The sequence below is a fragment of the Eublepharis macularius genome, chromosome 11, assembly GCF_028583425.1.
Source record: "Eublepharis macularius isolate TG4126 chromosome 11, MPM_Emac_v1.0, whole genome shotgun sequence".
Taxonomy (NCBI): domain Eukaryota; kingdom Metazoa; phylum Chordata; class Lepidosauria; order Squamata; family Eublepharidae; genus Eublepharis; species Eublepharis macularius.
This window is the reverse complement of record NC_072800.1, coordinates 73,180,708-73,193,952: the sequence shown is the minus strand read 5'-3', so window position 1 is coordinate 73,193,952 and position 13,245 is coordinate 73,180,708. Positions and strand designations below refer to the sequence as shown.

Genomic DNA, 13,245 nt, shown 5'->3' with positions numbered 1-13,245 from the left:
ATCTCTGTCTTTTGGTGCTACACCTCTGAAGATGCCAGTCACAGCTGCTGGCGAAACACCAAGAACTACGACACCAAGACCACAGCTATACAGCCTGGAAAATCCACAACAACCATCGTTCTCCAGCCGTGAAAGTGTTCGACAATACATTTGTGGAATTTGTTTTCAATTAACAGTGCTACAAATTACAGAAAATTGAAATAACAGTTACCATTTTCATCTTGACCACTGGCTTCTGGCGTGCCTTGTCTCTGGTCTTCCTCAGGTGCTTCAGGGTAGATAACTGCTGTATCTTCTTGCTGCAGAAATTCTTCAACATTAGGGTCATGATTTTGTTCATTTTCTGCATCGGAATCACATTCATCTTCTTTTACTAAAAGACAATTTGTTAAATGTTAAGATTTTTAATAACATAGATTTGCAAATTACATATGCGAAATGGTGTGTATTCCATGTATCTTTGAAACCTGTGTGACAATCTGATATGAATTTGACTTTAATTTTTAAAGAAACAAAGTCATGCTTCTAGTCTTCATGGCTATAGAAGAGTTTGAAAACATGAGGCAAAAAACCCAGGAGCCTGAACACTATTCAAGCTCTTCAGTCTATATATCTAATATATGACTCCTACTTCTCTTTGTCAATTCTACATGGCTACTTAACTTGACTCCAACTATGTATATATATACCCATCTATAATCATCACAAATATATCTAATTCTTGGTGTGGCTCTTCCATGGATACTTAAATCCAGTGCCGGATCTAGGGGCGCGGGCACCCGGTGCAAACCTTGTCCAGGTGCTCTGCGCGTGCTCCCAGCATTGCGTGATGACGTCACGTTTGTGATGTCATCACGCAGGGCGGGAGGCATGCCTGCCCGCGCGGCAAGCCAGCTGGTGAGCCGTGGAGCCGGCGGCGGCGCAGCCGTGCGGTGGGGCGGCCGGTTGGCTTGCCACTTCCACAGGACCTCCCAGCCCTGCGCTCAGCCACCCGCACGGCAAGCCAGCTGCCCCAGTGCATGCCCTCGCTGCTGCCAGCTCTATGGCTCACCGGGCACTGGGGTGGCTGGCTTGCCGTGTGGCCGGCTGAGCACAGGGCTAGGAGGCCTTCCACGTGGTTCGAGTGCCCCGCTGCCCTGTGCTGCCCGCATGGCAAGCCAGCCACCCTAGCACACGGTGAGCTGCAGAGCTGGCAGTGGCGGCAAGGCAGTTGGCTTGCCACATGGGTGGCTGAGCACAGGGCTGGGAGGTCCTGCGCACACACCAAGCCAGCCGCCCCATCGGCGAGGCTGGTGAGGGTTTCCCAACCCTGCACTCAACCTCGCGGCAAGCTGCAGCGCACTCCTGGGAGGCTGGCAGCCGCGCCTGGCGCCCCCTCTTTGGCAGCGTCGGGGGGGGGCAGGCTACCCCCCCTCGGGCTGGCCCAGCTTAAATCAAGAGACTGAGGCCATGGACAGACTAGACAGATTTTTCTATAAACCTGAAAAAAGCCCCAGGTTTGCAGAAAAAGCTGGTCTAAAAAAATACGGGGGGCAGGGAGTTAAAACCCTCCAAGATGACAGAAGCAGAACTTGTAGCTTTAAGAAGTGAATACCCTCAGTGGTAAACCACAACAGTACTGACATCAAGCCTTGGTTTCTGTCAGGAAAAGGCAAGGGTGGGGAGGGCCCTTTCCAGAGTTGGGCCATTTCCAGATGGCTTACCTGAAGTCACTCCATGCCGCAATGTTGTGGATCGTGCTGGGGAAAACACGAAATATCGCATTTTCTCGTGCGAGTTTTGCGTGACATCGCGCAAAACTCGCGTGAGAAAATGCAATATTTCGCGTTTTCCCCGGCACAATCCACAACATTGTGGCATGGAGTGGCTTCAGGTAAGCCATCTGGAAACGGCCCTGTTTTCGCATTTGAGGGACGATTCATCAGGGTCAGGCTCACCAGTAGGCACCAGGCAACCTGCTACCACCTGACTTGGCAAGCCAACTGCTCCGGCGCACGTCCTCGCCAGCTCCGCAGCTATGCAAAACCCAATTATTCAAGAGGGCTTTTTTTACACAGGTAATAAGACTGTGCTGTAAGGAAATGGTTCAGAGAGATGCTGGAAAGGGATAGGGACTGTAGACTACAGTACTGGGTATTGTCTGTTGCTGTGAATATGCTCCTACTGGTCTGGATAGTTCTGGGTTGTGTAATATGGTTGTGTCAACTTGCTTATATTTTGTTTTCAGCGTTGTTTTTTATCTCTGTATCAGATTTCTGCTTGTTTCCAAATATCTGCAGTCTTTACCCTAGTGTACTGTTTATTGAATGTTAATTAAATGTCCCAGCTTATTGATTGTATTGACCTACACCATGTAGTGTGCCTTGAGTCTGTGACAAAGGTAGTCTAAATTGCATGCATGCATGCATGAATAAATGTCAAGGTATCCCTTGACATCCCTTGGGTTATAATCCCAAGGATTCTAACAAGGACTTGAGGGGCGCATAAAAATTCTGAGTTTTCAGGTATCATTGGGAGTGTGTACACTGCAAGTACCTTAGGCACTGAGCTATTATTTCCCATATGTATAAAAGAAGGTGAACAGCAGTAAGTGAGTATGTGGATCAAAATGAAATACACAATTAGCCCAGCTACTGTTGTTAACTTCGGCTGTGTCTCATCATAATGCCCTGTTCTAATCGTGAAACAGGCCAGAAATAAATTGTTCACCCACTGCTAGCACTCCTTGAACCAAAAAGCAGCTCAGAGGGTGCAGAGGCACTGCAGTCAGGGAAAGGGGAGTGCTTTGCGGTATTTATTAGCAACATCTCAGAACTGCTCTGACAAGAGCCCTCTTCAATAGTAGCATTTGTATAGCAAAGTCTCAAATGTGGCACAAAGGAGATCAAAGGGAAAAGAAAAGTAGTGAAAGACTTTCCTTCCTCAATATTGCACGGTTATATAAGCCTCACGAAAATGCAATGCATCATGAAAAAACAAGCCAAGGAATTTGATGACAAATACCTGTGCATCCAGGTTCATCTGCTTGAGCTTCAGGCCCCAGGATTTCCTTTACTTCTTTACTAGCTAAAATGGGACATGACAGAAGAGGAAGAATTAATTCTTCACATAAGCCAGAATCTCTCATTTACTTCAAGTGACATCTTTACTCTTTTGCTTTCTGAGGAAATGCCTCTTCTCAGACAGCAGCAACACTATGCAAAGCTCATGACCATGAAAACCAGCTGAATTTCCCAGAAATTCTAGAAGGGGTGGGGAAATGTTGCATATGGAGGAAAATGGGGACTCTGTAAAGTGGGAAATTGGCCCTTAGTAACCTCAATGAGTGTTCCTATAAGATTTAGTCACAGAAAGGGAAGACTATGTAATATCAATAATGAGGTAAAACTACCTGAAGAATAATCTCTCCTTAAACGAATCCATTAGCCAAACCAAGTTTTTATAGAACAGGCCCTGCTGATAACATCCCCCACGTGTGGGCAAGATTTCTCTGTGGCGGTACCAGTCCTCCAGAGCAGACTGCTAGTCTGGAAGACACCGTCAAGAGCAGCTTTCTGGAAAGCTTCCTTTGAGGTCCCTCTTTGAGGGGTCTTTTCAGATCTATTGTTTTTAGTGTTTGTCATTTCTAAGCACTGGAACTTTTGAGATGGCTGCATTTCTAAGGATTTTTTAACATTTTAAAAGGTTTTTTATCTGTGATCAGCTGCTGTCACCTGCCTTGAGGATAAGATGGGACATAAATTTTTAAATGTGAAACTTTTAGTTAAGTTTTTGCAGTCGGTACCAGCCGCGAATGCCTAATACTGATGCTGAAATGAAACAGGTGGTGTGGGTGACTCTGCCAACCCACATATACAAAGTGGTCCATGTGGGCTCTTGTGGCTTGGCCATCACCAGAGGCTGCACCAACGATGGGCTGCTCCTGTGACTGGGGAACCCCCTGGTAGGAATGGCTTAAAACTAAACATTTCACAGCTAAGCCTAGAAAACTACAAGGAAGACTATGGAGGACATTCAGAATTCAAGGAGATACTCTCTGGAACATTTCCTCCTGAAAATTTCATGGCATACCTCTGAAAACAGCCTTGACTTCAAAAAAACATGACTAGAAATAAAATTATGTTTATGTATAAATCTAAACATTACACTGGAAGTTGTGAAAATATTCTCTACCTCATTTCAGAAATTCTGTCTTCTTTGTGAGAAAAGCGTACGATCGCCATAGTTTTATTAAGTGGCCATCATTTTCTAGTGTTTAAATGTGCCTTATTCACACACAACCAAATGTAGACAAGTCCAGATAAATGATGTGACCATTCCTTGGTGAGACATTTACATACATTTATTACTTAGAAAGCAAATAGATATAACACCCCCCTCGCACACATCAAAACTGCTCGTTACATGAAATTGCCATATACTGAGTCAGCCCACCAGTCTATCATGGTTAGTATTTTCTACTCTGACTGGTAGCAGCTGTCTGGGGTCTCATGTGTCAGTCTTTCACAAGCCCTACTACTTAAGTCTTTTAACTGGAGATGCTAGAGACTGAATTTGAGACCTTCTGCATGCAAAGCTGATGCTCCATCAATGAACCACAAGTCCCTCACCCTGTTGTTTTGCAGGTACTTTAAAAAAACAGATTTAAAGTAGAAAATGGTGCCAAAAGGAAAATGTCATCCTTTGATCTAGCAGATATTTTGTTAAGACTTGAATAAGTCACACAGCTGTAAAACAACTATGGGTTTTGGTTGTTGTGGGTTTTCCGGGCTGTATTGCCGTGGTCTTGGCATTGTAGTTCCTGATGTTTCGCCAGCAGCTGTGGCTGGCATCTTCAGAGGTGTAGCACCAAAAGACAAAGATTTCTCAGTGTCACAGTGTGTAAAAGATGTTGGCAGGTCATTTATATCTACTCAGGAGGGGTGAGGTTGAGCTGAGTCATCCTGTAAGAGTTTCCCAGGGTGTGGAATGCTAATGGCGGGAGGCTTCACTGTATCCTGAGGAGGTTCTTTTGCATATGGATTGGTGCTTGATGTGCTAATCTTCTCTGCAGGGCTATTGTCGTGTATAGAGTGTTTTGCTAGCCTGGTGTTTTTCAGAACTGGAAACCATGCTCTGTTCATTCTTAAGGTTTCTTCTTTCCTGTTGAAGTTTTGCTTATGCTTGTGAATTTCAATGGCTTCCCTGTGCAGTCTGACAAAGTAGTTGGAAGTGTTGTCCAGTATTTTGGCGTCCTGGAATAAGATACTGTGCCCTGTTTGAGTTAGGCTATGTTCAGCCACTGCTGATTTTTCAGGTTGTCCAAGTCTGCAGTGTCTTACATGTTCTTTTATTCTTGTCTGGATGCTACGCTTTGTGGTCCTGATGTAAACTTGTCCACAGCTGCAGGGTATACGGTATACTCCTGCAGAGGTGAGGGGGTCTCTACTGTCTTTTGCTGATCGTAGCATCTGTTGTATTTTTTGGGTGGGTCTGAATACTGCTTGAAGGTTATGCTTTTTCATAAGCTTTCCCATCTGATCAGTAATTCCTTTGATATATGGCAAAGATACTTTTCCTGTAGGAGACTGTTTTTCCTTGGTTGTTTGATTCATCCTGGGTTTGATTGCTCTTCGGATTTCATTTCTGGAGTAGCCATTTGCCTGAAGTGCGTGGTTTAGATGATTAATTTCCTCATTGAGAAAGTGCGCCTCACATATCCGTCTTGCACGATCCACTAATGTTTTCATTATGCCTCTTTTCTGTCGGGGGTGGTGATTCCAATGGGATAACGAATTCTATGAACAGATGGATGGGGTGGCCATGGGGAGCCCTCTCAGCCCAGTTATAGCAAAGTTCTACATGGAACATTTTGAAAAAACAGCTCTAGAATCAGCACCCCACAAACCTAGTGTATGGTTCCGGTTTGTGGATGATACATTTATCATTTGGAGCCATGGGGAGGAAGAATTGATGGGGTTTTTGAATCATCTCAACAACATCCACCTGAACATACAATTCACAATGGAGAAAGAAATCGAGGGAAAACTCCCATTTCTGGATACCTTGGTCATCCGCAAAGCAAACTTTCAGTTAGGTCACAAGGTCTACAGGAAACCAACTCACACTGATCGGTACTTACACAAAAACTCCAATCACCACCCCCGACAGAAAAGGATATAGTGAAGCCTCCCGCCATTAGCATTCCACACCCTGGGAAACTCTTACAGGATGACTCAGCTCAACCCCACCCCTCCTGAGTAGATATAAAGACCTGCCAACATCTTTTCCACACTGTGACACTGAGAGATCTTTGTCTTTTGGTGCTACACCTCTGAAGATGCCAGCCACAGCTGCTGGCGAAACGTCAGGAACTACAATGCCAAGACCACGGCAATACAGCCCGGAAAACCCACAACAACCATCGTTCTCCGGCCGTGAAAGCCTTCGACAATACAACTATGGATTTTGCCTGGTCCCCTATAGTTGCTCATCCGAACAGGGTCTCTTGCAGGTGCAAGCCTGCACATGGGCAAAATCAACAACAGCCTGTACACAGGCTTTCTCTGTGGTGACCCCTACCCTGTGGAACGGCCTGCCTGAGGAGGTCAGGAGAGCCCCCACTCTCCTGGCTTTCCACAAATACTGCAAAACTGAATTATACAAAAAGGGCTTTTACTCAAATAGGAAGGCAGTATTGTAAGGATGAGGTCTCAGTTGCTTTGCTAATGAGTTAGGGACCATAGGCTTCTCTACTATGTTGCTTTACATATTATCTCTTGCTTTAAATATGTATTCCTATATACTGCCTGTGCTTCATGTTGTCTAATGTCAGTTCTAGAATTGATTATGTTCTGTTTCAGCAATTCTTCAGCTCTGTATTGGATCCTTGCTAATACTATGTAAACTTGTTTTTATTTATCCTATGACATTGTTTATCGAAGGGTCTTTGACACTGTATGGAAAGTCCTTGGCTACTGATTGTACTAATCTCACACTATGTCATCCGCCTTGATTCTCAGTGAGACAGACAGACAGACAAAATAAATAAACAAATAAACAAATGTTGACTGCAAGGTGCAAGTGCTTCAAACCTCAGGTTATCCAGCACATTTTTTCTGGCCTCTTAAATGTTAAAGAATTCATAAGAAAATGTTTTATGCAACCCAGACCACACAACACTCCCGTAGAGCTTAGAGGAAAGCAGAGGAAGTCAAGTCAATTCATGGGCTGAATCAGAATTCTAGGAGGGCATCATTTTTTATGAATGTTGGAGCTGGCTGTTAGATCATGCTGCAAGTCTCCCAGTTTAGCCAATAAGAATGACGGATTAGTTTAAACTGACAACATTTGTCCTAGCTGTCTCTTCATATCATCATCACCAGAAACATTTGGCTGCATAATAAAGGGCTGCGAATGCTTCCTCTTGTTACAGTGAGAGCATGGACATAGCTTAAAACTTCTCATCTCCTTTGCTATACTAGGTAAGAGTGTTAAGAAGAGGACGGAGACCTAAGAAATTCATGGGATTCAGTATTGATAGGACTGGATTTAACACTGATGAAACAAGCAGACTGAACACAGCTGAATCTTCTCTGTAGACACACTATAAAACAGAGCTAAAGAGTCTTAACAGAGAAACAAACTTCCTCAGTGAAATTTTATACTAGGTAGTTTTAAGAGCTGCAGCATAGTTAGTCTTCATTATTCTTTTAGGGCCAACCAAGATCACATTATGTACAAAGTAAAAAATAGCTCTTAACATCCAGGCAGATTGCAATTTCAGCTACACTGGGCACAAGGATGCTGAAGAATTGTTTCCCCAGGAAAAACAGAACAGTTTAGAAAAAGCTTTGCTATAATGCTTTGCTTTAAGATTATTTTAGGTAGTGCATTCCCATCTCTGAGTTATACATCTGTCAGATAAAAACAGATTGAATCGGTAGAGCAAAAAATAATGAGCAGGCATAGTAAAGCAATGCCACCATAACCAATGCCATCATTCTGGCGGCTGGGTTACCAATGGCACAACCTTTTGCAAGTGGAATATAGTCAGCGCAAAGAGAGAAAACCAGGCAGCATTAAGGTCATGGCAGGGGACAAGTAGGGCTTAGCTGGACTCCTACTATGACTGCTCATTCATTGTTCTCTGACAGTACCTATGTCAATGGAAGATTATACCACCAAAAGAATATAAATTTTTAAAAAAACCCTCCTATGATTTCTACAACAGGCCCCCCCTCGAAGTTTGTTCTCTGACCTGTCAACAGCATCTGTTTCCTTCATCTTCCAGTGCTGCACACAAAGAGCAATTTGAGTGTAACAATATTTTAACACGAGTTAATAATTTATTTCTGTATTTACTAATCTTCTTACGTAGATACACACAGTGTATAACACATACCTTCATCTTCCCAGCAACTGTTTGCACTTCCTTCTCTTTCATTGCTTTCTGGTAATACTGTATGGTCTTTTGGCAAGTCGTCATCTGGCACGCTATCACCGCAATCCGCTGCATCTGTTACACTCTCCTCTTCAACAATGTGCAATTTGTCTTCATCATCTGAATCGGAATTGGTTTCTACAACGTTGTTGTAATTGGTAACTGTACAGAAACAAAAATAAAAGGTTGGTGTAACAATGCTGTTCAGCAGTGGTCTACTTCTAACACTTAGGGCTAGTGTTGAAGTCTTGCCTACTGACTTAAAGGTCAACTGCTTAAACAGGGCACACAGCAGCAGGCAGTGGTTATCGGCTGTGCAAGAAAGACAATTTGCCTATGTTCAGAGGCATCTGCCTTTCTATTATTTCAGGTGTTACAATGCCTTGCTGCACTCTTGCATATGATCTGGGAACAGCTGCTGAGGTGTGGGCTTTGTGATCATCCTGGAAGCATCCTTCATTAGTGAACAGTGCACCTGCTTGAAGAGGTGGCCACTTCTGTTTGCAGCATTACTAACACTGCTCCAGCAAGCTTGTCGCTCAGAACTGCAGGCTAGAAAGAGTCCCATAGTCAGCAGTGCAGCCTATCCCTTCAAGTAGTAAACTGAGAAGCCGTGATCTTCTTTCTTGCAGAGGGAAAAAACTGTATCCTCCCCGAAACGATTAGGCCAAATGCTTGCTCTGAAAGATTACAGCCTAACAGAGGAAGCAGTGGAGGCTCAAGCTTTCTTAACTATCCAATATGCTTTTGAGAAAGTCAGGATACTGACTCACAAGTTATACCTGTGGAAAACAGACACGCCGGGGGTGCAGACACAGCTTGCAGCCAAAGCCTCTAGTCAAGCCCTGCTACTCAGGGTACTCTGCAGCCATTGCAATTTCTCATTTCAGTATCACAGTGAGACCTTCACAGAACCTCCTACTGTAGACTTGCCTTGTAATACATAGGTAGAATTCATATGCGCAGATTTTGTGTTCTGTAGCTGGCAATATGGCAGGATAGCTGGGCTATTAGTGACACCGAAGAAATGGCTCTGTGTGGCACAGAAGCATCCCACAAGGTGCTTTGAGAGGATACTCTCAGTTCCGCCTCCTCTAAGGGCTCTGGAAATTGCCACATTTCCTCCCATCCTCACACCAACAGCACATCTGCGCTGACAAAAAGGCCACAGTAAAAATGAGTGATGGAGTTTTTCAAGTCAAATGGTACAGAAATAGAGGCCTCTTCATCTCACATAGGTTGAGGCTGAAGTGCAAGCTTGTCCTAAAGTCTTCAAAGAATCAAGTTGCTTGTCGCATATTAATAAAGTGCTTTTTAAATGATTGGTGGCAGATTTCTTTTAGCGTCTTTCCCCACAATACACATAGCATAAATAATAAGTATGACATTAACTCTATGATTGCAATTTGATTTATTACAAGAAGGAGAAGCTTATATTATAATGGTGTAACTGGTATAATGCCAGTTTTGATCCATCAAGCGAACACAGCTGAGGCTCCATCACACATTCACCTTTCTAAACATTTATCAAGGATTTGTTGAAATAACTAGAAAGTAAAACTGTAGGGGGTCTGGCATTATGGTTGGGTTGATGGATAGGTGGCTGTTTGTCAAGCTGGAGGCTACCCTACCCCCAAACATTTTACAGGCTCTCTCTCTGTCTCTGCTATATAACAGCAGTACTTTTGATTTGTGGGAAAATAACTTCTCCTGCAGCACATGATGCCACAGAAGCCTATGAAGTCACTGTGGATACTTTATTATCATTATCATTATTATGAACTTTTATTCATGATCATTCCATCAATGTTCTCTAAAGTAGAAAGGCTGAAACAAACCGCTTCTAATGTTACACAATAAAAACAGCAAAACAGCATTAAAATGCAAATGGACCAAATCAGACCACATGACAAGAGACTAAAACACAATAGAGAGCAGCACATAACATAAAAACAGCATGAAAAAGTGAAATGCTGAATAACAAATAAACAATGATCACCAAGACTCCAAGGCAGAACATCAGTCCCACAAACTATCTGACAGGCTCAATGAGTCAGAGACAGAAACAGGAATTGTGTGAAGAAGCATCACTATGAGGGAGCCAGCAGAATTAGTTAAGTACAGGCTGCCTTAGCTAATCAGCTAAATCACATCCTACAGACAAAGATTCAGCCTTCTTCCCCACGCACAAGCCATTCAGTTATGCTAGACCAATTTGACAAAATTTGGCAAATGAAGTCTGCATCTTGGATTCTGTTCCAATTTTGAAGAGCCATTGTATGGCCCATAAACTATCAAACAGGTGTATTTTGAACATCAGTTATTGCAGAAGTTCAGCCAATACTGACACTTGGCACTTTGAGATTTTTTGAGCTTCAAAATGAGGCTTTAATGACTCACTTTGTGGCAACAAAAATGAACATGAATTTTATAGGAAATCTGAACTTGAGCAAATTTTTGTGTGTGGTGAAAGAGCATTTTTAAAAATCAGGCTGCAGATACATACCAGCATGTGTATTCACTCTGCAAAATTTTTATCAAAAACCATGACAAGATAATGGTTTACTATCTCACACCCAAATGGACAGAGATTGCCAAGAGCCAAATGGCTAGAAAAGTAGTCTCCTCCTTGTGAGACAGGAAGAAATGAACGGGGAGCGGGGTGTGTGTGTGTGTGTGTGTGTTGAACTCTCCCAAGGGGTGATTATAAAATCTCTGGACACAAAGGAAAAGCTCTCTTCCAACTGGAGCAGTTCTCTGGAAAGGTGTTTACCTAGGGATTCTAGCTTGCCTACACAGCAAAAGGCAATAGAAAGACATCCTGATCATGAGAACCAAGGTAGTGCAGAACTTTAAATTACTGCAACTTCAAATTTGTTTACTTCATTTGTACCCCGCCTTTCTCTCCAACATGGACTCAAAGCAGCTTTCATTATTCTCCTTTCCTCCTTTTTATACTCACAACCACCCTGTGAAGTAGGCTACACTGAGTGTGACTGGCCCAAGGTCACCCAGTGGGCTTCCATAGTGGAGCTCAGAATTGAACTAAGATCTCCCAGATTGGTTTAGGATAAGTATCAAGTGTAGGGAAAAGGGACTGCTTGTTTTCGCCATTTCATAGTACCCTTTCTCAGAATGAATGGTTGAACAGGACCTGTGTATTACTATTATTATTAAGCCTTTAAATATTTCAAATGCTCCAAGTCTGATCTCTAGAAACACACCACATCTATTCAGCCCTGCTACCTGAAGTATCAGGGTAAGCCACGGGCAAGCTTGCCATCCCTAGAGCACATCTCAAAATTGCAAACGTGTGATACATCACCCTCATGCTACCTTCTAGGAGCAAAGCAGGAGATGCAGCAACTAGGCTGTGCCTTTAAATGGCAACACAGATAAGAGTGTTTAACACGCAACTCTTTGTTTAGCAGGAGATCCTCTCAGAGTCAATGGTGGCAGCAGTTGTTGCCCAATTTGTTTCTGGCACACTCAGGGAGTGAGGGGAAAGTGTGTTGCTGCCAAACAGTCTTGAGGTGGCTGCAGAGTTTTCTGACCTCTTAAGGTCCAATCCAAAGGAGCAGGAGGGGCTTCTGAGTCCATTCCCTTCACATGTGTTGGCTAAAGTTACCAGGCCTAATGCTTTCTGCAAGTCTTTGAAACTGCAGCAGGATAACTGACTTGTAGATTTAAAAAAATGTTAGTCTAAGCATGCTTGGATGCCACTGGTCTAGACTGCAGGTGGCATCATGACTTTATGCTTTATATAATTTCTTTATACATAAAATATTATACTGAGATTGCTACAGCCCTGTATAGATGTTTCTAATATATGCTACTCTTAGGTGATGCCCCTGTATCAGTTTAGTGATTTTAGTGCACTAGGACTTCATTTCACATCCATACAGAAATTTGTGCACAGCAGGTGTGTGGCAGGTCTGGCCAGAGAAGACTACCCGTGCCTTCGTAAGCAGAGTTACACCAGTCTAAGACGACTGAAGTCAATGGGCTCGAAGGGTAAAGCTCTCTTTAGGATGGCACTGCATGCCAGGTATAATACGTAACAGCTGGTTTACATGGACAATTTTCCAACACGTGAACTGCACCTTCTCCTGTTACTTATACATCCACTATCATGGGGGTCAGGAGGATGCAGTCAGCAAAAATTTCCCTAACAGGCAGCACCATCTTCCCCTCCTATTGCACTCACAGTAATTGCTGGGGCTAGATTATACTTTTACATTCCCCCTCAAGTGATCAAGGTCAGATACATAGATGAAAGGATTTTTAGACCAGTGAAAAACATCCTTGCCTCATTTAGATGAATACTTAATACGCTCTAAGGCTGTGTTCTGAAGAAACAGTTGTGCAAACTTCAAATAGAAGTGGGTTTAGCAGGATGCTGATTAGGTGGCTCTCATGATGTCACAAAGAAGCCTCAAGTTCCAGAATGGTCTTGTCACTTTTTTTTAAAACGAGGCCAAAAAAAAAAATTGGAAAAAAATTGGATAAGCACACGAACATTCATGCAATACTGTAAAAGAGAGGGGACAGGGTAGGCAGCTGCCAGCAAGCACAGGAAGGGGAAAGCCTGGTGGCAGAGCCCAGCATTTGATTTGCTGATGTGTATGTTGCTCATATCATTTCTGAAGGCAAAGGAAGTCAGACTCATGCTGCTTAAGAATTTATTTTGAGATCTGTTTTCAATTACACTTGCATTTACCCTTAAAATGTCATTTTCTTAAGAGCTATGATGGCAGATGCGTGCCTCTTTGTGAAATCCAAGCCTATTGAAGTCTAACAAATGAGATTTTAAGTCTTCCTTT

The 13,245-nt window shown here is 43.2% G+C and overlaps 1 protein-coding gene across 1 annotated transcript in view; it reads right to left on the bottom strand.

Annotated features, from left to right (window-relative positions):
* ZEB1 (zinc finger E-box binding homeobox 1) overlaps positions 1-13,245 on the bottom strand; it is a 143,275-nt gene that overhangs the window by 23,760 nt on the left and 106,270 nt on the right. Inside the window, exons 2-4 of the mRNA XM_054991014.1 lie at positions 8,384-8,584; positions 3,004-3,066; positions 212-373 (exon numbers count right to left, since the gene is read on the bottom strand). Of these exons, the coding sequence (XP_054846989.1) occupies positions 212-373; positions 3,004-3,066; positions 8,384-8,584 (426 nt within the window). The remainder of the gene's footprint in view (positions 1-211; positions 374-3,003; positions 3,067-8,383; positions 8,585-13,245) is intronic.